The sequence below is a fragment of the Dipodomys merriami genome, unplaced genomic scaffold (assembly GCF_024711535.1).
Source record: "Dipodomys merriami isolate MVZ:Mamm:240054 unplaced genomic scaffold, mDipMer1.0.p SCAF_242, whole genome shotgun sequence".
NCBI lineage: Eukaryota > Metazoa > Chordata > Mammalia > Rodentia > Heteromyidae > Dipodomys > Dipodomys merriami.
The window spans coordinates 1,576,263-1,599,822 of NW_027203849.1; the positions used below are offsets into that span (position 1 = coordinate 1,576,263).

General features: G+C 39.5%; 1 protein-coding gene across 1 annotated transcript in view; it reads right to left on the reverse strand.

The window, feature by feature from the left end:
- LOC138835949 (proto-oncogene c-Rel-like) overlaps positions 1-20,699 on the reverse strand; it is a 29,397-nt gene extending 8,698 nt beyond the window's left edge. Inside the window, exons 1-4 of the mRNA XM_070034528.1 lie at positions 20,534-20,699; positions 12,672-12,814; positions 10,317-10,465; positions 4,051-4,142 (exon numbers count right to left, since the gene is read on the reverse strand). Coding sequence (XP_069890629.1) covers positions 4,051-4,142; positions 10,317-10,465; positions 12,672-12,814; positions 20,534-20,606 — 457 coding nt within the window. The 5' untranslated portion in view covers positions 20,607-20,699. The remainder of the gene's footprint in view (positions 1-4,050; positions 4,143-10,316; positions 10,466-12,671; positions 12,815-20,533) is intronic.
- Positions 20,700-23,560: the final 2,861 nt, after the last annotated feature.

Genomic DNA, 23,560 nt, shown 5'->3' on the forward strand with positions numbered 1-23,560 from the left:
AAAGTGGCGCTTGTGGCCCAAGTGGTTGAAGAGCTGAGGGACAGCGCCCAGGCCCAGAGTTCAAGCCCCACAATTGACAACAACAACAAAAATGAAGCAAGTTTATATTCTTACAATATCATTGAAAAGATTAGAGAGGATTGGACTGAGAGGGAGAACAAAAGTTTTTCTAAAATAGTAAAGGGTTCATGAAGCAGTGGAAGAAAGTAAAGGACAGATAGATATTAGAGTTGTATATGTGACTAAATGCGGAGGCCATTTAGGTGTTTTTTTTTTCTTTAAAAACTATATGGCTATATGATCTTTTTATACTTTGAACAAGAGGGGCTTCACTGTGATAATTACAACTGCATATAATATATTATGATCTATGGGCTGGGAAGGTGGCTCAGTGGTAGAGCGCTTGCCTGCATGCCTGAGGCCCTGGGTTCGATTTCCCAGCACCACATAAGCAAAAAGAAAAAAAGCCGGAAGTGGCACTGTGGCTCAAGTGGTAGAGTGCTAGCCTTGAGCTGAAGAGCTAAGGGACAGCGCCCAGGGCCAGAGTTTAGGCCCCACGACCGGACCCCCCCCCCAAAAAATATATATATATATAAATAAAATGATCTACTTTACTCCATTTTAATCTTACCTCCTCTCCTTCTTTTCTACTCGTTTTTAACTATATAACCTACATAAAATTAAACTATATAAAATTTGTGTTTTTAAAATTTCTTTGAATTAAAAAATGTATTATTATTTTTTGAATGTGCTTGGTCAAAACCATGTGTAATAAGTCTGAAAAAAAAAAGGCAGGCTTACTGTATGTTAATATATGACCATACATGTATAACAGAAATTCTAGAAAAATATGTGTCAGGACTGGGAATGTGGCTTAGTGGTAGAGTGCTTGCTTAGCACACCTGAAGCTCTGGGTTCGATTCCTCAGTACCATGTAAACAGAAAAAGCCAGAAGTGGCACTGTGGCTCAAGTGGTAGAGTACTACTAGCTTTGAGCACAGAGAGGCTTAGGAACAGAGTGCCCAGGCCCTGAGTTTAAGCCCCACAACTGACAAAAGAAAGAAAGAAAGAAAAATATGTATCATACTTAACAGTGTATCTCTGGCAACTAAGATCAAACAAGGTAATGGAATTTTGCTTTCAGCTGTATACTAAATTCTATGAAAGTAAAGACCTAGAGAAAAACAATGCTCACTGATGGTTCATAAAAAGCAGTACCTGATTGTGAATATATTATTTAAATTATCATCATGTCTCTTAAATTATTTTTTTTAATTTATATTTTGCCAGTCCTAGGGCTTGAATTCAGGGCCTCAGTCCTGTCCCTGAACTTCTTTTGTTCAAAGCTAGCACTCTACCACTTGAGCCACAGTGTCACTTCTGACCTTTTCTGGTTATGTGGTACTGGGGAAACAAACCCAGGGTTTTATGTATGCTAGGCAAGCACACTACCATTAAGCCAAATTCCCAGCCTAAGTTATTTTTATATATCCAGGATAATTAAGAATCAAAATAAAGATGTCTTTAAAATGACAAACTTATAATCATTTAATTTTTTTTATAATCATTTAATTTTTTTTTTTTGGTCGGTTGTGGGGCTTGAACTCTGGGCTTGGGCGCTGTCCCTCAGCTCTTCAGCTCAAGGTGAGCACTTTACCACTTGAGCTACAGTGCCACTTCTGGTTTTCTGAGTGGTTTATCCGAGATAAGAGTCTCATGGACTTTTCCTGCCTGGGCTGGCTTTGAACTAGGATCCTCAGATCTCTACCTCCTGAGTAGCTAGGATTACAGGTGTGAGCCACCAGCGTCTGGCCTAATCATTTAATTTCTGACATGCCTAGTTTTCTTTTTTGGGCTGGTGGTAGGGCTTGAACTCAAGGCTTCAAGCACTTGTTTGGCTTTTTTTGTCTATTTTTCTTTCTTTTTATTTTATTTCTTATTTATCTTATTTTATTTTTCTATTTTATTTTGAACTCAGGGCCTGGGCGTTATCTCAGAGCCTGGTCAGCTCAAGGCTCACATTCTACCACTTGAGCCACAGCGCCGCTTCCAGCTCTTTCTAAGTAGTTTACTGGAGATAAGAGGTTCATGGACTTTCTTGCCCAGGTTGGCTTCAAACCATGATCCTCAGAACTCAGCCTCCTGGGTAGTTAGGATTACAGGAGTGAGCCACTGGTGCCTGGCTTTATCTTTCTTTCTTTCTTTCCTTTCTTTCCTTTCTTTCTTTCTTTCTTTCTTTCTTTCTTTCTTTCTTTCTTTCTTTCTTTCTTTCTTTCTTTCTTTCTTTCTTTCTTTCTTTCTTTCTTTCTTTCCTTTCTTTCTTTTCTTTCTCTCATTTCTTTATTTGACTGCTATGTTGCCTATGTTGGTCTTGAACGCAAAATCCTCCAGACTCAAGTCTCCTAAATGGCTGCAATTTTAGGTATGTCCCACCATATCTGACTTGACATTCTTATTTAAGTACCTTCAGAAGGTATTAATGACTCCTATAAAGCCAGGTGTTGGTAGTTTGTGTCTATAATCCTAGCTACTCAAGATGCTGAGATTTGAGAACTGGGATTTGAAGCCAGCTAAAGAAGACAAATTTGAGACTTTTATATCTAATTAACTAGCAAAAAGCTGGGAGTGGAAGAATGCTTTAAGTTATAGAGTGCCAGCCATGATCAAACAAGCTGAGATCACATGATCTTGAATTCAAGTACTAGTACCAGCACCAAAAAAAGAAGAGATGTCAGCATTTAACTCAGTATATATTTGTTTACAACAATGTTAAAATGTATCAGGAGCTACACAGAAATTATCCTAGAATAAATTCTTAATGTCATTCCCAATAAGATTTAATTATATATATATATATATAATATAATATATATTATAATACTTATATATAAATATTTCATAGATATTATATATAACTATATACATGAATATACTATGAAAATAGTTTGTGTGGCTTCTAATTCTGTATATCGTGTTCCATATTTAGGAATAAGCTTTGCTGGTAAATATATCCTTGAATTACATGTATTCCAATACAACTGTGTATTCAGCAATAAGAAAGGGAAGTATATTCTGTTGGAAGAGTGGCAGAAGGAAAGTCATATTAAAAGAGAATCAGGAGTTGGGGCGCCCCTTTAATCCTAGCTACTCAGGAGGCTGAGATCCGAAGATCATGGGTCAAAGCCAGTCCGGGCAGGAAACTGTGAAACTTTTATCTCCAATAAACCACTAGAAATTCGGAAGTGGCACTGTGGCTCAAGTGGTAGAGCGCTTGCCTTGAGCTGAAAAGTGGAGGGATGGCGTCCAAGCCCAGAGTTCAAGCCCCATGACCAACAAAGAGAGAGAGAGAGAGAGAGAGAGAGAGAGAGAGAGAGAGAGAGAGAGAGAGAGAGAGAGAGAGAATCAGAGCTGGGTGCTGGTGGCTCACACCTGTAATCTTACCTACTAAGGAGGATGAGATCTGAGGACTGTGGTTCAACGCCAGCTTGGGCAAGAAAGTCTGTGAGACTCTTATCTCCAATTAGCCACCCAAAAACTAGAAGGGGAGCTGTGGCTCAAAATGGTAAAGCACTAGCCTTAAGCAAAAAAGCTTAGACAGCGCCAGGCCAAGTTTAAGTTTTTTTTTTTTTGGTCCCATCGTGGGGCCTGAACTCTGGGCCTGAGCGCTGTCCCTCAGCTCTTCAGCTCAAGGCTAGCACTCTACCACTTGAGCCACAGCACCACTTCCGGCATTTTGCTTATGTGGGGCTGAGGAATCGAACCCAGGACCTCAGGCATGTAAGGCAAGTGCTCTACCACTGAGCCAACTTCCCAGCCCCAGAACCAGAACATTTTGAGAAGGTTTTCTTAGAAAAAACAAGGACAGATTTTAAATATAGTTAATTCAAAAAAAATTCAAAAGAAATTAAAAAAAATAAATATAGTTAATTTCTCAGATACAGGTGTAAGTCAACAAGCAGAAAAGTGAACACAAAAAAATATAGGATCATGATATAAATTACCCAGGAAGTTAAAGTATCTAAATAATAGAAATGATTGTCTCAAACATACCATTGAAAGGATTGATTCCTGCATTTATTCTTGAAATAATAACTTCTTTTACTTCTTTTTTCTTTACACATCGGATACCTAAATTTTGAAAACTAGAAGAGAAAAATAAAACTTTCAAAGTTGTATTATATGCAAACAGAATACTTTGAAAACAAACACATATCTACCATTGAGAAGACATTAAAGCATAAATTGTATTTCTAATTCTGATGATAAAGATATGAGTCAAGAAGTAGTTATATTTCTAAGAGAATAACTAAAACAGTGTATCAGTACTATCTTTAATATATTTTATAATTACATCTTACCAACAGATAATTACCAAAGCAGATAGAGATTAGGCAACACCAAAAGGTAAAAATTTACCTCCTACAAATTCATGATCTAAATCACTAAAACCTGCATATTGATCATATAAGGCAAAAGGTATAAAATTATGCCCACAGATATGTTTTGCTGAGTCTGTAGGAATGTTGTCTGCATTTAAAAAAGATTGTATACATTACCAAAATTTAAAAATCTAACAATTACTGGATTTCTGGCTTTTCTTGAACATTTTGGTGGTTTAGCAACAATAGGTGGGCATGGAAATAACTGGTTGGTGCTTAGATTTGTGTCTCCATTTCTTCATGACTTTCCAGTGTTCAAGGACCTGCTGCTCCTCCTGTACCTAATCTCTACCCCACACTCTAACCCCCTGGAGATCGGATTTGTGAGCCCTCACTTCACAGCTAATAGCTGCAGACTAAGTTTTATATCATATCATATCATATCATGCAAAGTTAAAATTATCATATGAAATACTGAATTTTTTATTAGGAAGTGATTTAATACTAACAATACTTAGCAAAATTTCAAAATGTCACTTATGGAAAACTTCTTAAGAGCTACAAATATTGCTGATTTGCATGTGTGTTGTAAAGCTGATGATGGGGGAACTCCCCACCACCACTCAGTCATACGTGTTCCCACATGGAAAAACCATGACATCACTGAAGGTGAGTAGGTGTGAATAAGGAAGCAAAACTCAATTATACTAACATTACTATTTGTTCAATCTTTACATGGCACTAGCAACTAAGACTGCTTTGTTTGCCTCATTCCATCCTCATGCAGCCTTGTGTTCATGCTCTGCACATTTACCATACTTATGATTGGTTAACACCAAAAGTGTTTTGGCCATTTCCTTCCTCTTCTTCCAATAACTAAAAAGTAAATCACGAATTCTTAATTCTTACTTAAAATTTTGTAACTACCATTCTCTTACTTTTTCTCCTTTCAAAGATTCTTCATTCTGTTATTTTTCCTTTTTTGGGGGGAGGGGGGTCCGGTGGTGGGGCCTGAACTCTGGGCCTGGGCGCTGTCCCTCAGCTCTTCAGCTCAAGGCTATCGCTCTACCACTTGAGCCACAGCCCCACTTCCGGCTTTTTTCGTTTTTTGCTTATGTGCTGAGGAATGGAACCCAGGGCCTCAGGCATGCAAGGCAAGCGCTCTACCACTGAGCCATCTTCCCAGCCCCCCATTCTGTTATTTTTCTTTGATAAAAGTTTTAAAAGAATTCTTCATCCAGCCAGGCACCTGTGCTCACGCCTGTAATCCTAGTTACTCAGAAGGCTGAGACCTGAGGATCGAGGTTCAAAGCCAGCTGGTGCAGGAAAGTCCATCAGACTCTTATCTCCAATAAAAACAACCAGAAAACTGGAAGTGGCGCTGTGGCTCAAGTGGTAGAGTGCTTGCCTTGACCTGAAATGCTGAGGGACTGCGCCCAGGCCCAGAGTTCAAACCCCATGACCAAAAAAAAAAAAAAAGAATTCTTCATCCTAATACATTTATATACCACTTGATTTTGTTTCATTTGTATAATCAGAGAAAGAGGAGGAGAAGGAAAGAGAAACAGATTATTATGACTTGAGGAAACCAAAGATCATGAAAGTTATTTGATTCAATTCAGTCAGTCATCAGTTAGTCAATGTCATTCAACAAGTTTGGGCTCTACTTACTATAGACTAAAAAAGTCTGGAAGGTAACAAGGAGAATAGATACACAGATACACAGACACAAAGACACACACATTTCCTCCCTTCATGGAAATTACAGTTTGGTACAGGGTTAGCAAACTGTTATCCTGAAGGCCAAATCCAGCACAATGCCTGCTTGTGTAAATGAAGTCTGTATTGGAGCATAGCAGTGCTTGTTTATTCACATATCATGCCAAAATAGCAGAGGGAAATGTACCAGAGACCAGAAGGCTCACAAAGCATTAAATATTTGCCATCTAGCCTTTTATAGCAAAGTCTGCTAACTCCAATCTGATGAATCAGAAAGCAATTAAATAATTACACACACACACACACATACACAAAAGACATGTAAAACATGAATCATGACAAGTTTTAAGAAGATACATACAATTTATACGAGCTTATGATAGGACAAAGTTGATCAATTCAGAGTGAGCAAACAGACTTCCTGAAGGAAGTGATACTTAATACAAACAGAACTAAATTAGGGGACGAACTAAACCAGGCAAAAAGAACTAATCATGCAAAGACTCCTAACAAGAGCACTATGAGCAGAAGAATCTAAAGCAGGCTTTCATGATTGGAATATAGAGATTAGGGGAAGCACCAGACAACAGAAGGCTAGAAATACATGTGGGTTATATGGGCCTTGTAGGCAGGCCATGGAAGGAAAGCTGATTTTTAATCCAAGAGCAATTCTAGTTTATTTTAAAAGATCGCTATGATTGTACTATAGTCTAAACTTGAATGGAAATTTAACAATGAAATCCTCCCTATAAAACTAATATAAGCAATTTTTTATTATTTTATTTTATTTTTTGCCGGTCATGGGACCTGAATTCTGGGCCTTGGCGCTGTCCCTTAGCTCTTCAGCTCAAGGCTAGTGCTCTACCACTTGAGCCACAGCACCACTTCCAGCTTTTTCTGCTTATGTGGTGCTGAGGAATCAAACCCAGGGCCTCATGCATTCAAAGCAAGCACTCTACCACTGAGCCACTTTTCCGGCCCTATTTTTGTTTTATTTTTGGGGGGGAGGAGGGTCCAGTCGTGGGGCCTGAACTCTGGGTCTGGGCACTGTCCTTCAGCTCTTCAGCTCAAGGCTAGCGCTCTACCACTTGAGCCACAGCGCCACTTCCGGCTTTTTTTTTCCTGCTTATGTGGTACTGAGGAATCGAACCCAGGGCCTCAAGCATGCAAGGCAAGCGCTCTACCACTGAGCCACTTTCCCAGCCCATATTAGCAATTTTTTAAACAAAAGATTACTTTGGCTAATGTGAGGAAAACTAAGGGAAAAAAGTATAAGAGCAGATGAAAGTCCAGGAGGTAGAAGACTATTTAAAGGGTTCAAATTCAGACTGTTGAATTAGTGTTGTAATGATAAGATTTTACTGGGTAACAGAGAGAGATTAAAGTGTCACTGAAAAGGCTAGTGTATTCACACCTGGATAAGGGTGAGGGATTATGCTTATATTCGTGGCTTTATTGGAATATATTGTGACTAGACACTTTGGAAGACCAATTTTGAGAAGGAAGAGCTAATGTCATAGTATGAGGAGAATCTGGGATATATTTTGATGTGCTTTCAAGAATATTGAGAAAGCAATCAAAATAAAACTATTCCACACTGAAGCTACAGATTCTTGGGGAAAACTAAAGGTCTTTAGGCTGGAGCAAGAAAAGTCTTGAACACACATGTAGGAAAATAAAAAAGTGCTTGAAGAAAAATGAGAACATATGAAGGAGTTTGTATTGATCATATCTGGGTCATTTGACAATCAATATAATGCTAATAATGAACTATAATACATTAAATAATTCTAAGTTGATAGTGATACTTTTTTATTTTGGCCAGTATGGGGATTTAGACTCAGGAATTCGTACTTTCTCAGCTTGCTTGCTAGGCTGGTGTTGTACCCCTGGAGTCCTGCCTCCAACCCAACTTTTTAATGATTTTGGAGATGAAGTCTTAGAGACTTTTCTGCCAAGTCTGGCTTTGAACCACTATCTTCTGAATTGTAGTCTTCTGAATAGCTAGGATTACAGGTGCAATGGCACCAGGCTGACAGATACTTTTTAAATGGGGAAGAGAAAGTTCTTTTCTTTTCTTTCTTTTTTTTTTTTTTTGTCGGTCGTGGGGCTTGAACTCTGGGCCTGGGCACTTGTCCCTGAGCTCTTCAGCTCAAGGCAAGCACTTTACCATTTGAGCCACAGTACCACTTCCAGTTTTCTGATGGTTATTGGAGATAAGAGTCTCAGAGACATTTCTGCCATGCTGGCTTTGAACTGCGATCCTCAGATCTCAGCCTCCTGAGTAATTAGGATTAGAGGCATGAGCCACCAGCACCCGGCCTAAGAGAAAGTTCTTAATAACAGTGTCAAAATCACCAAGAATGGAAACAAAACTAATACCACATGTCTCCTGAAGTGATTCTTTGAAAATAGTAGAGCCATAATCTCTGTAGATTTCTGCCCAAAATATTTCATATAACATGGTATCACAAAAATGTTCATGCTAAATATAATGCTACACATAATGAGTAATCAATTTTAATGGAATCTTGGATTGAGGTATAGGTGAGATAAACATAAAATCAATTATTAAGACAATAATTGAAGTAATCAAAAAATTTTACTGCTAAGAGCTGGTGGCTCATGACTATAATCCTAGCTACTCAGGAGGCTGAGATCTGAGGATTGTGGTTTAAAGCCAACCCCGGGCAAGAAAGTCCCTGAGACTCTGATCTCCAATTAACCGCCAGAAAACCAGAAGTGGGGCTGAGGCTCAAGTGGTAGAGCACTTGCCTTGAGCTGAAGAGCTCAGGGACAGTGCCCGGGCTCAGAGTTCAAGCCCCACACCCGACAAAAACAACAACAACAAAAAATTACTGTCTATATATATTTTTTAAAAGTATAGCCAGAAAAGTGGAGAGTAAAACAAGTTTTTAGAAAGTTTTAGAAGTTTTTAGAAATCAAAAAAGAGTATTGCAAGACAAGAATGATCAAAAGTTTATATAGTAATATAGATAGGAAATATTTCTTGCCAAATGTGTATCACTAGATAGTTTAGATTTCTGTTACTATTAATAAAAGGAATTTTTACTTTTTTCTTACAACATAATCAAGTTTGTCTCAAACTGAAGGACAATCTGCCCCAGCCTCCCAAATGCTCACTTTATAGGTAAACACCACCATGCTAGGCTTTAAAAAGTACATTTAAAATTGTTTTTCTTTTCAGTGTTTGTTTTGCTTCATTTTGTTTAACACAGGGTCTCACTCTGTTGCTCAGGCTGGCTTTAAACTCATAAGCTCTAGAGATCCTCTTATCTTAAGTTCTTCAAGGAGCTGAGATTTAATAGATAGGCAATCCACCATCATACTGGACTTAAAGTGTTTTTTATCTAAATTATTATTACTTATATAAAAGGAACGTTGTCAACCCTTTTCTGCTATAATTAAGATTTGTTTTCCCACAAGAGCAATACATGTTCATTGCATAAATAAGTTATAATAAAATAAATATAAAACAAAAATACAAAAATCTCACAATCCTATCCATCCAAAGACAATTACTATTAGTACCTTAGTATATTTACAACCACGTATAGGTTTATTTGCCAAAAAAAAAAAAAAAAAAAAGGATTATTGCTAGGCACTGGCAGCTCCTACCTATGATCACAGCTACTCAGGAGGCTGAGAACTGAGGATTGTGTTTCCAGCCAGGGCAGGAAAAGTCTGTGAGACATAATCTTATCTCTAATTAATCACTAAAAAGCCAGAAGTGGAGCTGTGCCTGAAGTGCCAGACAGCCTTGAGCAAATAAAATTCAGGGATAGGCTGGGAAGGTGGCTCAGTGGTAGAGCGCTTGCCTTGCATGCCTGAGGCCCTGGGTTCGATTCCTCAGCACCACATAAGCAAAAAGAAAAAAGCTGGAAGTGGTGCTGTGGCTCAAGTGGTAGAGAGCTAGCCTTGAGGTGAAGAGCTGAGGGACAGCGCCCAGGCCCAGAGTTCAGGCCCCATGACTGGACCCCAAAAAACAAACAAACAAAAAACTCAGGGATAGTGCTTAGACCCTGAGTTCAAGTCTCAGGACTGACACACACACACACACACGCACGCACGCACGCACGCACACACGATTCTTTTTTATACTTATTTATTCTGCTAAAATGTAACTGACAGTTATGAATAGGAAACAGGGCATTATCTACCTATATATTCTTGAGTTGTCTATGTCTGTGTACTTACAATAGTGGTCTGCGTTCTTGTCCAAATTCTGCTTCATAGTAGCCATCTCTACAATCTTTTCCAACTAAATCATGGGGATGAGGCTTGTATGGATCATTCTTTGTTACTAATGTAATTCTAACTTTCCCTTTTCCATAGTAGTTCATGATCTGCAAGAGAGAGAATATATTATCCATAAATATATCTCATCAGAACTGATGAAGTACAGTTAACACTAAATAAAGTTCAGCTGACAAGCAATTGTAGTTGAGATGAAACACTGCAGAGAATACCAGCAAGGAAAAACTTACCTTTCAATTGCTGGACACATTATTTTCTGCTCCTAATTTCAACTGGTCATATCATCTGACTCTGCTTAAATAAGCCTTTTAAAACAAGTAGAATTATAGCATATCTTTTTTAATCAAAAAGCATGAGAAATACTTACCTGTTAGGTAACTAAGTGTCCTTGTTCTTATATGCATTGGCAGACCATACATATCAATATATATTTAAGCCACATTGAAAATAATACCACATAAATATAATCATTTTACTTAGTTGCAATATTTTGTTTCACAAAAAATTTGTTAATTGGGAAATATATCTATATTATCATATAATAACCAACAAATGCTTAACAAGATGAAGTTTCACACAGACAATACATGTAGAACACTCATAGTAAAGTAAAAGAGGTTTGCATGGGAGAAGCAGAAAGAAATTCTGCAAAGACAGGCAGGAAACATAAATACCAGCATACTACATGAAAGCTAAGTAATTAAGGAAGGTTGGTTTACTAGGTGGAAGACAGTAAATTACAATTTTGAATTTAAACAATAGTAACCAAGAAATATTTGTTGCTTTTCTGGATGAAAGAGTAGGTAACCACTTCAGATCTTAAGATAACAGATCTCAAGCTGTAAAATGTTTATGACCTACTGGAATTGGAAGTATATAAATCTTAGAAATATTTTTTTAAATAAATAATTTAAAATTTTTTAACATTAAAAAAATAAAATTTAGAAAGAAATAGAAAAGTTGAATCATGGAAAAGAGTTTAAAATGGCTCAAAGGCCTGAAAGAATAGAAATTCTAAGTTATTTTAAATATATGTTGTCCAATTTAACACTCAAATAAATTAGACAAACCAAATCCATACTGTTGCAAAAGATGTGATTTAAAAATACAAATTGGCTGGGCACTGGTGGCTCATGCCTATAATCTTAGCCACTCAGGAGGCAGAGATCGGAGGATTGTGGTTTGAAACCAGCCTGGGCAGAAAAGTCTGTGAGACTCTTATTGCCAATTAACCACCAAAAAATCAGAAGTGGCACTGTAGTTCAAAGTGGTACAGTGCTAGCCTTGAGTATAAAAGCTCAGGGACAGTGCCCAGGCTCTGACCGACAAAAACAAAAACAAAAGAGTAAAAAATTCAAACTGGAAGCCAGATTCTAGTGGCTCTTGTCTGTAATCCTAGCTATTCTGGAGGTTTAAGATTTGGAGGATTCAGGTTCAAAGCCAGCCTGGATAGAAAATTTCATGATACTCTGTCTTCAAAATGATCAGCAAGAAGCTGAACTGGAAGCATCACTTAAGTTGTAGGGCACTAGCCAAAAGCAAACAAGCTAAATAAGCACAAGACCCTGGGTTCAAGCTCTAATACTGGCCAAAAAAAAAAAAAAAAAAAAAAAGCCCTCCAAAACAACAAATGCTGGCTCCATTAAGCCTTTTGACTGGTATTTAAAAGATATTTAATAAAAGCAAATGAGATGCAGCTTATGAAATAAAAAAACTTAAACTTAGTAATAGAAATACAGTATATTCATCAAATTTGTTTTCAATAAAAACTATTTCTCAAATGCAAAGAACATACTAATGTGAGGAATATACTTAAAAATGATATTCTAAATGATGTCAATAATCCAAAGTATCAGAAATAAGCAATAAACAGTAAGAAAAATGAAAGGAGAAAGTTCTCTTTTTCCATAGTTCCTAAGACAAAAAGACTACAGCCACAGGAAGAATAAGTTTTCAAATCCATTTTTTAACCTACACAATAATTTCTCTTACTTCCATATGTAAATGATTTTTTTCTCTTTATAAAATTTGTGGTTATAAAAGGAATCATATCTAAAAGCTGCTTTTGTATACTAAGTCATGCTACTTAGATTAATAGACAACATATAACAGGGAGAATTCCATATTAAGAATGTCCATACACATCTATCTAATACAATCAATTTAAAAGAAAAAAGGGAATAAAAGGAAGATAAGATGGCAGAGGATAATGTGAAGAATCTGAGCCTTTAATTCACTTTCCAAAGCTAAATTAGGAACTACTAAAAGTGAGATAAATACAGTAGAGTCTCTTACCTGGATAGATGGGTATGTTTGGTTGTTGTCTGTACTGTGCTCCCCCGGAATGCTGCCTGCTGATCGTCCTTCACATTTGTATCTGAAACGCATTCCTCTCTGCCTGGGTTGTTCAATTATCTCTATATACGGGTTATAAACACCTGAAATTTTTTAAAGGGAGGGGATAATGAGATTAGATTTACAGTGCAATGCACTTTAATAATTTTCTTTAACAGCACAGTAAAACTAAGGTTTTTCTCTTCCAACATTAAATGCCACGGTTAAAGTTATCAAGACTGAAAAGGAAAGATGCGCCCCTCCAAGATTTAGCTTCTTTGTAGTATTACAGGAGTCAGTCACTTGGTGGTAAAAGTGGAAGACTTCATTTAAAAACTAGATGGCATGGATGGGTCATACTTGACCATGCAGGAGGCTAAGAATGGAAGGAATAAAGTTCCAGGCCAGCCCAAGCAAAAAAGTCTGACTCTTATCTCAATAGAGGGATGCTGGAAGTAGCAACACATACCTGTTAACCCATCAATGAAAGTCTATTAAAGTCTAAATTATGGATCACTATTCAGGCATTCTCCAAGACAGGAAGTTACACCCTATCTCCAAAATTATCATCAAGATAAGCACCCACCTGTGGCTCACACCTGCAATCCTAGCTACTCAGAGGCTGAGATCTAAGGATCTTGCTTCAAAGACAGCAAAGGTGGGAATGTCTGTGAGGCTCTTATCTTCAATTAACGATAAAAGGCAAAAGTGGAGCTCAAGTGACAGAGCACAAAAGCTCAAAGACAGTACCCAGGTCCTGAGTTCAACCCACTGGACTGGCACACACATACACAGACATACACCCACACACCTACACACAAAATTAATAACCAGCAAAAGCCAGAGCTGGACCAATAACAACAACAAAAACCACTACAGAGTTGAGACCATGTCTGGCTCAAGTGGTAGGATGCTTGCCTGTAAGTACAATGCCCTAAGATCAACCCCCAATAGCACGTGCATATACTCACATGCAGATACACACACACAAATAAGAAAACAGGTAAAAGAAAATAATTATTTGCTATTTATTATTAACAAGGGGCTGCGAATATGGCATATTATTCAAAATATGTACCTTCAAGATTAACTACTGATACTTCATGAATGACTCAAAATTATGCTGAGTGGAAGAAGCCAATCCCCAAAGAGCATATACTATATAATTCCATTTATATGAAATTCTGGAGTATGTAAACTAATCTATAATGAATGGAGATCATTAATTGCCTAAAACAGGAGCTGTAGGACAGATGAGAAATTCTGAGGGATGATGGACATATTAGTTATTGTGATGGTATTAATGATTTAAGTTGTAAATATATGTCAAAACTTACCAAATTACATGATTTAAACATGTAACATATCAATTATGCATCAATAAGCTGCTTGAAACATATACATCTTTCCCTTTATTATTCCAATAACAGAAACAAAAGTCTCCCCCAATCCATTTAGTGTTTCTAAATTCCCACAATTACAAGTCCATTTTACTAAGGCTTATATAGTTAGAATGTAATTTTCATAAGGGTAACACAAAGCAAACTTTATTAGTGTACTAGAAACAGAGTCCTTTTAATTTTACCCAGGCACTTTACACAACTTGAAAGGTTATCAACATCTCTTAATGTCCTCCACTGTAAAAGGGAGGTAAAAATGATAGCACCACCTCACAGAGTTGTGAGGGTTGGCTATTACATGTGTTAAATTCTTACCAAGTGTTATACACATAACTGATACTTAATAATTGGAATCCATTATTATTTCACATGCTTTCTTGGTAACAATAATACAGTGACACTGTTGCAATTGTTACCATAATGATTTATGGAACAATGAGGTAAGCACCACAAATTTCTAGTCTACAAAAGTAAGAAAAGTACTAAAACTTTTTTTTTTGGTTGGTCATAGGGATTGACCTCTGGGCCTGGGCACTGTCCCTCAGCTCTTCAGCTCAAGGCAAGTGCTCTACCACTTGAGCCACAGCGCCACTTCTGGTTTTTGGGTGGTTTATTGGAGATAAGAGTCTCACGGACTTTCCTGCCCAAGTTGGCTTTGAATGGTGATCCTCAGATCTCAGCCTCCTCAGCTAAGATTATAAGCGTGAGCCACCAGCGCCCAGCAAAACTTTATTTTTTTTTTGCAGAAAATGATGAGAAAAAAAATAAGAATCAGGAATGTCTAATTATGTCAGAAAAACAGGTAATGAAACAAAAGAATGGGGAGAGGAAGGAGAGAGGAAAAAATATATCCTAGGGAAAGAGAAGAGTGTGTTCATGACAAAATTGGTTTAAGAATAACCAATGGTAGTATACAATGCTACTATTAGCAGGAGAACCCAAAGTCAGAACACTTGTAATAACAGAGATTCCATTTTATGTGTGAAAAGCAATTGATGATGTTGTTTTCCTTGCAGGAAATGATGTGATCAGATTGGCATTCCAGAATGAGAATTATAGTGACAGTGTGTCCACTGAAAAGAAAGGTGAGATGAACAGTTTAGAGACTGTAATGCATTAGTAGTTCCCTCTTCTTGGTGGAGGATGTATTTTAAGATCCCCAGTGGATGCCTCAGAAGTTTAGAGTACTGAACCCAAATATACAGTTTTTCCTATATACATATACAATTCACAAACTAGGCTTTATAATAGATTAACTATAAAAGAATAGAACAATTAGAGGTTGGGAAGGTGGCTCAGTGGTAGAGCGCTTGCCTTGCATGCATGAGGCCCTGGATTTGATTCCTCAGCACCACATAAGCAGAAAAAAAGCCAGAAGTGGCACTGTGGCTCAAGTGGTAGAGCACTAGCCTTGAGCTGAAGAGCTGAGGGACAGCGACCAGGCCCAGAGTTCAGCCCCCACGATTGACCCCCCCCCAAAAAAAAGATTGAACAATTATAACAAAATATTATAACAAAAGGTATTTAAAACTTACTGTTTCTGGAATTTTCCATGAAACATAATTTGTTCTGTGGTTGACCACAAGTAACTAAACTGAGGAAAATGAAACTGTGTATAGATAACTGGGACTGCTTGTGATGAGAGTATGTCTAAAATATAGCAGTGATAATAGGGATCGATTACTTAAAAGACAAAACTGAAAGGTATTTGGTACCTAAACATTAGGCATCAAAGAAATATTAAAGAATCATTCATCATTTCATGGTTTCTACTTAGTTATTTCTTACTTTGTTCTTATTAGTACTGTTGCCTTTAATTTTATTCAATTTGATTTGGGCCCTTTTTATTTATAGTTCATATACTTAGATGTCCTTGTAATAGTATTTGAGAGAACATGTATTTTATTTTCAAAATCTGCTATTTTTTCAGTGACATCTTTATATGGTTGAACTAAAGGCCCAATAAATCTCTGTCCATTGCTTTTTTAAAAGTGTCTTGGTAGGAAATTGTCATAGAATGACATTAATGGGTAAGTAGATAATGCTTTTGGAGAAAGAGGATAAAAAAATGCTAGACTCACTGTCAGCATTCAAGAGAAGTAGTTAAATATTTCATTGATTATATGACACGTACTTAAACAAGATTCATGAAGTCTATAGATAAAAAAAGTAGAAAAGTAGTTGTTGAAACATTTTGAAATATACTTTTCCTTTTGCAATAGGAAAAAAGTCTCAGTCTCACTCACTAAAAACCAAGTAACAGAATTACAGCATTTATTCTAATAGTCTGCATTTTCCCCAAACTGAAATAATCTTTCCTTCTTAGAAACAACTATGTAGCAATTCTAGTTCACTTCAGTTTGGGGGACAATCACTATTTTCACTTGTTATTTATTTATTTACAGTTATTTTGATGTTTTGAAGCAGGGTCTCACTAGGTAGCTCAGACTGACCAACAACTCAGTCATCCTGCCTGTCTCCTGAGTTACTAATGTTACAGTTGTTCACATCTAGCTTTATTTGTTTTTGAAATAAAACAACTCATTTCATTTCTCCAAACCCCTTGGGGGCAGAAATTGTATTACTTATCAGTGCATTATACACAAATATTAAGTAGATAGCTACTAAGTGAATGATTTAAAAATCTATAAAGGTTGGGTGCCTGTAGCTCATGTCTGCAATCCTAGCTACTCAGGACGCTATTATCTAAGGGTCAAGATTCAAAGTCAACCCAGGTAGCAAAGTCTGTAAGACTTTTATCTCCAAATAACCTCCCAAAAAAGGCAGAGGCTGGGAAGGTGGCTCAGTGGTACAGTGCTTGTCTTGCATGAATGAGGCTCTGGGTTTGATTCCTCAGCACCACATAAGCAGAAAAAGCCGGAAGTGGTACTGTGGCTCAAGTGGTAGAGGGCTAGCCTTAGGCTGAAGAGCTGAGGGCAGTGCCAGGCCCAGAATTCAGGCCCCACAACCAACCAAAAAAAAAAAAATTCTTTGAGCCTGGTTGATCAACTAGTAAAGCAAATATAAGAGCTCAAACCTCAGTACCACCATCACCAAAAGAAACAAACAGAATTCTAGCTAGGCGACAGTGGCTCATGCCTGTAATCCTAGCTACTCAGGAGGCTGAGATCTGAGGATTGAGGTTCAAAGCCAGCCCAGGCAGGAAAGGCCGTGAGACTTTTATCTCCAATAAACCACCAGAAAACTGGAAGTGGCACTGTGGCTCAAGTGGTAGAGGGGTTGCTTTGAGCTAAAGAGCTGAGGGACAGTGCCCAGGCTCAGAGTTCAAGCCCCACAACTGACCAAAAAAAAAAAAAAAAAAGGCAGAAGTGGAGCTGTGACTCAAATCATAGAGCATTAGCCCTGAGCCAAAAATCTCAGGGCTAGTGCCCTGGTCCTGAGTTTGAGATCCAGGAACAGCACAAAAACAAAAACAAGAAAACATACAAAGATCCTTCAAGTCAATTATTAAAAAATTAAAGGACTAAGCCAGGTACCAGTGGCTCATACCTGTAATCCTAGCTACTCAGGAAGCTGAGATCTGAGGATGGTAAGTAGAAGCCAACCAGGACAGGAAAGTCCATTAGCTACTTCTCCAATAAAAACTACTCAGAAAAAGCTGTACTGGTTTTGATGAAATATGTTTTAAAATTTAGATAATTATTTAGTGGATATGTAAGTATATCCACTAAAATATTTAAGTTATATGGCTACAAAAATAATTGTGCAGAAAATGCAGATATAATTGTGCAGAAAACACAGACAGGAGAAAACTGGGACAAAAGTAAATTCTGAGTCCTTTAAATTGTACTTAAGAAAGAACTACATATAACCAGATGTTCCTGAGAATGATTCATATGACTCCTAACTAATTCATTCTCTCATTCTCTTTAATGTTTACCATTCTAAATTTTATACCACTGTCATTTTTTGCATGTGCTACACTTAAGAAACAACATCTATGTGTGCGTGTGTGCAGTCTTTTACTTAAAAAAGAAGCCATTTGCTTTAGCTATCCATGCCTAACTTGCAGTTGTGTTGTTAAATAATAAGCTGCACTATACATACATACATTTTTCCTCCCCTTACTAGTTTTCTTGACATTCACACTAAGAAGAATTGGCTAGTAGTATGGTTTACAAAAACAATATTTTCATGAAATTTCTACTATATGACAGCAGAATCATACTAAGGAAAATATGAATAGAAATAATCTGAATTGCAAAGCATATTTCATCAAAGCCAATACTCAATACTAGTAACCTCAATGATATGTCCCATACAGTCAAATCACTGTCTTTACTGAAACAGTAAGTTTTAAATTCAGGTATAAGATATCTAATTTTACTTAAGTGGAATAGGATCATAAATGTACATGGAAAGTTATGACTGCCTATATGCACCTTTGATAGGTTTAGGAACATGAAACTTTGTCTATTATAATGAATCATGTCAAACTAGAATCAAAATGTAGTATAAAAAAGGCAATAAGAAACAGCTTAATAGCTAATCTGTGAAATACTAATTACTCTGTTAATGTACTTGAACAAAATCATCATGTCTCAGCTATTCATGGCACTAATATTTTGCTTATGAGATTGTGATCTAAGTTGCTTTTACATTATAGGTACAACTTATTCAAGGACATATACCTATTTACATACAACATGGGTCTTACATACTTGACAATCAAAATACTTTTACAAGACATCCTCATTACAAACGAATCTACACTAGACAATATATAAGTAATTAAGCAATTTTTGTCATTATTAAAGTGATGTTTCAAAACAGGATGGGAATTTATAATTCAGTAAATTTTTTTTCTGTCTAAGGTCTTTATAACTGATTAAGGAAAATATACCCTGACATCATTAAAACTTTTTTTCTATAAGTATCAAATAACTGAATTTTAATTTTAATAACTAACTATATTTTAAATAGTCCTATTTAATGTGACTCTGGAGATAATCACCTTAAAACTTCCAGTTCTACCTTCCTTTACATATTTCCCCTTCAACTTAGGAAATTATTTCTTATAATAGCACAAAATATAGTGTAAAATATGTCTTAAATTCTATCAAATTTTAAAATCATATGGCTCATAAAGTACTCTATAGAAAGGATTGTTTTGTGGAGAAAAATTATACATTACATAATGCAATATATTATGGTTCGTTAAACAGCCAGAGGCTGGCCTTATTCTTTGCCTTTTTTTTTGTGACTTTGATACAAATCTTTTTCCCATAGCCAATACATTTCCAAATATTTGAAGTCACCCGTGAATTTGTGAATTTACAACATTATCTGAAAGTCTGGAGTCATTTAAGTGGGTAAAGAGAAAGTTGAAATATTTTAAACTACACTTGTATTCTCACATGAAAACCACAGACAAACTGAAATCAAATGTCATGTGAAACACCCTAATTTCCTTTTCAGCCTACAGCAGTTCTGCTCAACCCTTTAAAGAGGTTCTTCACACTTTTTACTTCCTCTTCTCTACTCCACTGTGTTCTAAACAGGGTCACAGGCAATTGGATGGATGCGGGTTAAGCAAAAACAAGTTCCCTCTTTAGGCTCCAGGTCTGGACCTAAGGTGTCACTTGCCGGTAACGAGCCTACCACACCCTCGCCAACACCAGGGCAAGGGGCCAGCCAGCAGCTAAGTCTTCGCCGCTCACCCGCTTTAGGGGACCGGTAGCCAGCCCTACACTCAGCTGTCGGTTCAAGACTTCCTCTCTAGCCCTGTGAACGATTTCCTACACGCTGGTTTCCCAGCGAAGCCAGAGCCCTACAAAATTATTAAAGCAAAAGAAACTTACATTTAGTAATTGTGCCGTTTCGGTGATGCCCGTTGCTTTAAGCACCGAGCCCCCAAAGCATCTTTCCCCCTTAATTGCTAACGGCGGGGTCGGGAGGGGGGGAGTGGTGTGAGACTCAAAGTGTGCGCGGTAAGTTATCCAGTGCACACACACACGCACACACACGCACACACACATACCCCTGGCTAAAATACCGACGAGGATTGTTTTTATGCCAGCGTCTAACTGTCAGGACCAGAACGATCGCCATCAGCAGCAATGGATCTTAAAGGGAGGAAGCAGCCTGTGGTCCCGTAGTAGGGTCCTTCTTTCTTGGTCTAAAACTGGCAGCAGGCGACCCCTCGGCGGGGCTTTCTGCGGAGGGTCTCCGCCGTCCCAACGCCCCGAGGCCGGGGATTGATTCTCAGGCGGCGGCGGGGCACAGCGCGGCTGTGATTTCGCTCGCACACCCCGAAACGGGAACCTTCCAACTGCCGGGCGAAAGGCCCCTCAAGCCGGAACCTTCCCAACAGAGCCCCCCAAACCCAGGGCCACGAGACCCCTCCGCTCCGCCTCACCGCGGCTCCCCGGGCCCGCGGGCCTCGCGCCGCGCACCACTCACCCGAGGCCATGGCTCCGCTCTCCGCACCGCCCGGCCGGCGACTCCAAGCGTCGGGCCCCAGGCTGTCAGTCATTCAGCCGTCGGTCCGTCTGGAGGCTGGAGAGCTCTGTGTCGCCGAGCCCCCCGAGTCCTCCTGACCACCCCCCCCTCGGGCCTCCTCCTCCTTCCCGTCCTCCACTGGTTTTGCGGCTCACACCTCCCCACCCCCTGAATTCTCGCGCTCCGGTCACCGGCTTCGCCCGTCCAGAAGGCGGAGCGGACGGCCCGGCGGAAAGGGAATTTCCCGCGGCTGACGTAGGGCCGTCGCCTACCCCGAGGGCGGGGGGGGCGGAGCCTGCCTTCGGCTAGAGCTAGCTCCCTCTGGCCCCGCCCCTATCACGCCCTGGCCACGCCCTCGGGAGTCGCAGCCGGGGGCCGCCGGGCTACCATTGAGTGCCGAGAACTCCAGAGCGCAAGGTGTGCCGGGAGCCGCGAGGTGGCGGCTGCGTGCTCGCGGAGCGGCCGCCGGCTGCTTAGAAATCCCCCTCCTCCGGGTGTTCTTCCGAGCGTGGCTTAAAGTTCAGGAGTGGTGGGAGGGTGGGGTGACGTCGGGAGGGCCGGCCGCCAGGGAGCACCTGGAGGCGGGCCGGGCGGCGGAGTGCGGCCGACCTCGGGGGAGCGAGGGAGGGCGGCCCGGGGTTTTCTGTCGGTGGTTCCCCCTCTTCCCGACTTCGCACATGCAAATCTCCGCCCTCGCGCTCGCGCTCGCGCCGTCGCCGCGCGGGGCCGGCGCGCGCCCGAGGCGGGCGTCCCGGGCGACGGGCGGGGAGGCGGGAAGGTGGGGGTGCGCCCGGCGCCCGCGGGTCTTTGCAGATGGGAGTGTTTGCATGGGGGACCCCCGCAGTCGCAGCTCTCCACCCATCTGCCGTGCATGGCCTGGGCTTTGGTTCGCTTTACGCATTTGAGGTCCTGAAGCGTCCTCATCTCCAAAGGCCCTCGCTGCGAGTTCGTGCGTCGTGCACTGCAAGGGATGCCTGGTCGTGGGATCTGGCAGATAACCACGAGGAAATCTGCTGTAACTTCGTTTCCCTCATTGACTCGTAGGTACCTGTGAGCTTGATCTAGCACATAGATCGGGCCGATCCGGTTAGAAGTCAGATAACGTCTCGGTCAGAATGCTGGAAAGGAAAGGCACAGTTTAAAAGTAGAGTTATCTAGCTCCATGCTTTCCCCCGACCTTTACTGCCTGAAAGTAAATATGAAAGAGGGGGAGAAGCCTGCCAGGCAAGTGTTTGAAACTGGAGGACCTCCTTGAGGAAAATCAGCCAATCCCAACAAATGTGCTTCCCAAAAGGTACAATGTAAAAAAAAAAAAAAGTATGCCACCTTTTTACTATTGGATAAACATTGAATCATGATCACAGGCCATCCAGACAAAGGCTAAGACTAGAGGTGTGAGTTGGAAGCCCCCACAAACCACTTCACCCCCTTTGTATGGCCAGGTATGTAGAATCCATTTCCTACCTGCTGAGGGCTGAACTTAGGGTCTCAAATTTGCTAGACTAGCACTGAGCTAATTTCCAGTCCCAACTTCTGTCTTGATAAAGCTATGTTTTAAATGAAAGACCTCAAGCATGTTAGCTAATAAAGTCATTTTTTAAATTTATTTTTGAAGCAGGTTGGAGTCTCTTCATCCTGAATGCTGGGATTGGCCAGTACCACCGTTCATTTGAAATACGTTGTAACATTGAAACTATAAAGGAAAGAAGGGACAGGCACTCCAGCTACTCAGGAGACTGAGATGTAAAGATCAAGATTACAAATCAGCACGGGCATGGTGGAGGTGTGGTTCAAGTGGCTCACGCCTATAATCCGAGCTACTCAAGAGGCAGAGATCTGAGAATCTTGGTTCAAAGCCAGTCCGTGCAGGAAAGACCATGAGACTCATCTCCAACAAACCACCAGAAAGCCGTAAGTGGTGCTGTGGCTCAAGTGCTAGAACATTAGCCTTGAGCTGAAAAGCTGAGGGACAGCCCCCAGGCCCAGAGTTCACACCCGACAACCAACAACAACAAACTAGAAGTCCAGTAGCTGGTGTGCACGCATACATACACAGACACAGACACACACACACACACACACACACACACACACACACACACACACACAAGGTGAAGAATGTGATGGGTGACTGAGGGGAAGGGATACTTTGAAGAAGTGACATTTGAGCAAAGTTATGATAAGAAGGAAGCATCCACAGAAAGATACAAGGAAAGAATATTCCAGTCAAAGGAACAGCAAGCACTCACTCCTAGAGATCAAAAGAGCTTTTCTTGGGACTGGAAGATGTTCAGTAGGACCACAAGCTGAATGAGGTTAAAGAGGTAAAACAGTGATCAGATCATGAAGGCCTTTGTAGGCCAGAGTATAGAAGATGGATTTAAACATGTAATTAATACATGAATACATGTTGAGATGTTTGCTGTGGTTGATGTGTGAAAATGTTAGTATATGCTAACCTGGGACAAGAGTAAAGTAAAGGCAGAGCAATTAGAAAGCTGTTGGAGTAGTGTGAGAAGTAAAAGTGGGTTGAACCAGTATTTGAGTAGAGGAGATTAGGAAAAAGATTTAGTGAAATTTAGTGAGATATTTTGGTGACAGAGATAAGAACTACTTTATGAGACTGAAAAAGATGAGAAGAAATAACTTTAGAATTGTCAAAATGGAAGTCATTAAACTGGATGTGGTTATTAATGCCTGTAATTCCAGCACCAGGAGGCTGAGGCAGGAAGATCTCAAGTTTGAGGCCCACCTAGGCTCCATAGGGAGACTATCTTAAGAAAAAAAAAAAAAGGAGATCTTTAGTGATCTTATAAAATCTATGTTATTAAAACAGTGGTGATGAAAGCTGAATTGAAGAATAATATATATTTACATGCAGCTTATCTGAAGAGTGGCAAAAAAACACATAGAAATTAGGCAGTTGCTTAAGGAGGATGTGAATTTGTGTTATGCTAAGGGCTATCATTATCTCTAATAGCCCCAATC